The sequence below is a fragment of the Vitis vinifera genome, chromosome 3 (assembly GCF_030704535.1).
Source record: "Vitis vinifera cultivar Pinot Noir 40024 chromosome 3, ASM3070453v1".
NCBI lineage: Eukaryota > Viridiplantae > Streptophyta > Magnoliopsida > Vitales > Vitaceae > Vitis > Vitis vinifera.
Window position 1 is genome coordinate 20,993,625 of NC_081807.1, and position 4,376 is coordinate 20,998,000.

Here is a 4,376-nt window from a genome sequence, read left to right on the forward strand (position 1 = left end):
TTGAGCTACATGCCATTGCATGTGGTCCTTGAAGAAATCATGTTAACACAACCACATAAAATAATTCAATTCTAGAAATGCATCTGTAACCAGGGAAATCTATACTGGCATCTGTGCATAAACTTATGCGAGAAATATGGTACCAAGTCTCTGCAGATTTATACGTGGCCGACATCGTGGATGTCCTGTGAACTAGATGCGGATTACTAGTCTATTCAAGGGATGGACCTCCCCTACAAAAAATCTATGTGAGGTTTGTCGTCTCATGCAGTTTTAAACGTAGGAAAATGAAGTTAGTAAGAGAGTCACATGTGGTTTTTTGGTCCTTTAGCTCAATCACGGGCTCAACAGTCGCTACAAGTTAAAACATCCTCATTCAGAAACCGCGTCTCCCTGATTCTCGTCCGGAAAAGTTGAAATTCGAAGCAAAAGTACTTATCTGCAGCCCAACTTGAAGCTAGAGGCATTGAAGTTCGATGCTACATATTCAGAGTGATTTGTGGTGCTCCTTAAGTCAATTGGGTCATGACAAATGATCCAATCGACTACGGAGAAAATAGGGCGATTTGTGGGGTCATGTCTCTTCCCCACACAGTTGGATACACTATAAAGAAGGCTAGTGACTAACATGGATTTTCATCCACAGGCACTTGCTGGGTTTTGCGTTATGGGGAAGCATGGTCTGGCTACCTGGTTGGTCATCCTTCTCAACTTCGCTACACTTCTCACTTCTCTTGCTTGTTCCTACTGCCCATCCCCAACTCCTCCTAAACCACCCAAGGTAAAGCACCCCCTTCCGCCTCTTCCACCTAAACATCCTCCACATGTCAAGCCACCGCATACACCTATGCCACCCAAGCCTCCTGCTGTAAAACCACCATATGTACCTAATCCTCCAGTTGTGGAGCCGCCTTATGTGCCCAAGCCTCCTGTTCTAAATCCGCCTCATGTGCCCAAACCTCCTATTGTAAGGCCTCCTGTTGTAAAACCACCTTATGTGCCCAAGCCACCAGTGGTTCAGCCCCCACCGCCACCAGTGGTTCATCCCCCACCGCCACCAACACCGTGCCCACCACCACCACCCCCCAAGGGGAGGCCCCCACCACAAAAGAAGCCTCCTGTTCTAAATCCGCCTCATGTGCCCAAACCTCCTATTGTAAGGCCTCCTGTTGTAAAACCACCTTATGTGCCCAAGCCACCAGTGGTTCAGCCCCCACCGCCACCAGTGGTTCATCCCCCACCGCCACCAACACCGTGCCCACCACCACCACCACCACCCAAGGGGAGGCCCCCACCACAACAGACATGCCCCATTGACACTCTGAAGCTAGGTGCATGTGTGGATTTGTTGGGAGGGCTTGTGCACATTGGGATAGGAAGTAGTGCTAAGGACACATGCTGTCCAGTGCTGCAAGGGCTTGTGGACTTGGACGCTGCCGTCTGTCTTTGCACCGCCATCAAAGTCAAGCTTCTTAACGTCAATATCATCATACCCATTGCTCTTCAAGTCCTTGTTGGCTGTGGCAAGACTCCACCTTCAGGATTCCAATGCCCTGCCTAAGGTAATCCATCCTTCAATTTTGTCATTAATTTCACATAATTCGCCCATGTCTTCCCATATACGAAGAAGTTGACTAGTACTTTTCCTCGTTAATGATTGCAGTGGATGACGTAGTTTGGAAAGTGGAAGAGAATAACACGTGACGAGTGAGAGGTTGAAGAAAGCCATTATAGTAGAAAATGTGTCTTTATGTGTTTTTGTAATCTCTGTTGTACGCATATCAAAGGGTTGTATCATATATATGCATAAATGCATCATCTCATGCATGTTTTTCCGTTCTGCAGGTGTTATCAGTTAAAACTTTAACATACTTCATACCTTTGAAGTGGATGGTTCTTTCTCAATTTGTCTTGTTTTCCACTTTCATTAATCTCAACAAGTCGTCCGAATTTTCAATTGCGCCACAGCTTCAATCATCAGCTCAGCCTAATCCCATTTACCCAACTTATGTTCTCATCATTCCTATTTGGTGGATCAGTTTTTTAACTCAAAACATTTTTTTTTCTTTTTTTCTTTTTTGAGTTTCTTTTAAATACAACTTAAAGACTAAATAATGTTTGATAGGGTTAATCATTAAGCTATTTGTTTTTTTTTTTTAATATTTTATTTTTATTAAGTGTTAAAAAAAAATCGATCACTTTAATTCTTTAATCATGGTGATTTACTTTTAACATTAAAAAAAAACTTAATTTTTTTATTTAGTAAAAAAAATAGGAAATAAGTAATAAATCAATAAATTAAAGAGTAAAAAAAAAACAAATTATCTAAAATATGAAAATAAGTTATTTTTAACAAAAACAAAAAATTAGTTAACCATAGCTCTGGAAGCATTCCCATGTTTTGTTTCGTACATAGAAAATTTGAGAGGAAAAAAAAAAAAAAAAGATTAAGGGGTTATGCTTGTTTCAAGAAAAGGTTAAGGAAAATAAAAGAAAAAAGAAAAAATATATAAGGAAACAAAAATAAGTAAAATTTATAATTTTTTTTTTCAAATGACCATAAAAAGGTGAAAAGGAAAGAAAATTAGATAGTCAAATATATTTTCTATTTTTATTTTTAAAATTATAAATTTTTATATAAAGCTAGATATAAATTTATTTTATATCTTTAAAATTCAGTAATAACAAGCTTTAAAGACTTACTTTTTCAACATAAATATTATGAAATTTTTATGATTTCAAAAAAAAAAACCTAACATGAAGTGCATCTAAACCAACATCAGGTAATGTATTTTAACAAACTTTTCTTGTCTCTACCCAAGGATTATGAAAATGAAAATCTTTTAGCTTTTGTTTTCATGGCATCCAACAATAAGTAAAATAAGTAAATTATATCCTAAGGTTGTGTTTAGTTCCCAAAAAATTTAAGGAAAAATATGAAAAAAAAAAAAAAAAGTAGAATAGAAGAAAAAGTAAAGAAGAATAAAAATAAATTTAAATTTAATAAATTATTTGTATACGTTTGTTAAAACCCATTTTACTCCTTACTCTTTATTATAGTAAAATTGAATAATTTTAAATTAATTTTAATTATATTTTATATTATTTTAGAGGTAAATCAAATATGAAAAAACCATTTTTTTTAACATTTTTTTTTCTGGTATTTTTAGGAAATGAAATATAACCTAAAACTATTTAGAAAAATTATATTTTAAAATTGTTTTTAAAATCATTTTTCAAATACTGGATGAATTTTCAAAAAATTACTTTAATCCAAATTTTAGGTAATTAAAAAATATTTTTTATTTTGTAGAGATAAGTATTCATTTAAGGTCAAAAGCAAACGGAGTGATGATAAATGTAACGTAGAACTTTCCTTATAATATTCTGATAAAGACTACTTATTCTGCATTTGATAAGAGAGTGACTGATGTTACCGTATCCACTAAAGCTCCGTGATCTTTTGTACACTTCCCCATCCACCAAGCAAAGGATAACGTTTGTCTGGTCGCATCAGACTATCGGTGCATGAAGGCATTCGTGATACGGATTCTAACAATATGCGACCCACCGACGGAAAGAGACAGAAAGAGAAGGCTCTGCCTGGTAGTCGAGAAAATGTGCGAAAAAAGTCATTTGGTTATCAAAACCAAAACTAATCAAAGACACGGAAAAAAAATTGAGTTGGACAGCTATTAAAAAAATAGAGGATTTCAATTTTTCCTTATTTTCCCGGGAGCTAAATCCAGAGAAAATTAAGAATGTTCCACTTTTTCTTTCTTTTCCTTTCCTCAAGTTTCTGGACAGCCAAACAAATGACTTCTATACAGCAGAAACACGACAAGCAGCACTGATTGACAGATAAAAAGAGACAAGGGTGAAAGGAAATTTTCTAGGGAAAGTATCTGCGCAAGAATATGTTGTTATGTGCTGTCACAAGATATTTAAAAGTATTGGAGAACTATGTGAGTCGTTGCCTTATTTAGGTACTGGTGTATATTTGGCAAGAATATATTTAGGTACTGGTGTATATTTGGCAAGAATATATTTAGGCTGATTTAGTGTGATTACGATTGTAATATGTGATCCTTGTAATTCCTTTATATACTGATGTACTCTGCACCAATGAATTATGATGAAATATACTTTTCTTCTCAATCATATTTTCTTCTTGGTATCAGAGCGAAAATTTGATCCTTTGTTCTGCTTTTTATTAACATGGCAGGCAACAACAGTGGTGAAGGCTTTGTCAAAGATCTGATTACGGCTCCTTCTGGTTTTGTTGCTGATGGTGAATCAAACACATCTCAAAGGTTGTGTTCGGTGTTGCTGAATGAATTTAACTATTTACCTTGGTCAAGAGCTGTTACAATTAC

The 4,376-nt window shown here is 35.8% G+C and overlaps 1 protein-coding gene across 1 annotated transcript; it reads left to right on the plus strand.

Annotated features, from left to right (window-relative positions):
• The first annotated feature begins 504 nt into the window (after positions 1-504).
• LOC100233114 (36.4 kDa proline-rich protein) lies at positions 505-1,905 on the plus strand. Its single transcript, XM_003631687.3, has 2 exons — positions 505-1,562; positions 1,664-1,905. Exon 1 carries the CDS (start codon positions 629-631, stop codon positions 1,559-1,561), a length of 933 nt encoding a protein of 310 aa, XP_003631735.1. The 5' UTR covers positions 505-628; the 3' UTR covers position 1,562; positions 1,664-1,905.
• Positions 1,906-4,376: the final 2,471 nt, after the last annotated feature.

Excerpts from the sequence above, each read along its gene's own strand:
- LOC100233114 (XM_003631687.3), top strand. The coding sequence starts at position 629 with ATGGATTTTCATCCACAGGCACTTGCTGGGTTTTGCGTTATGGGGAAG.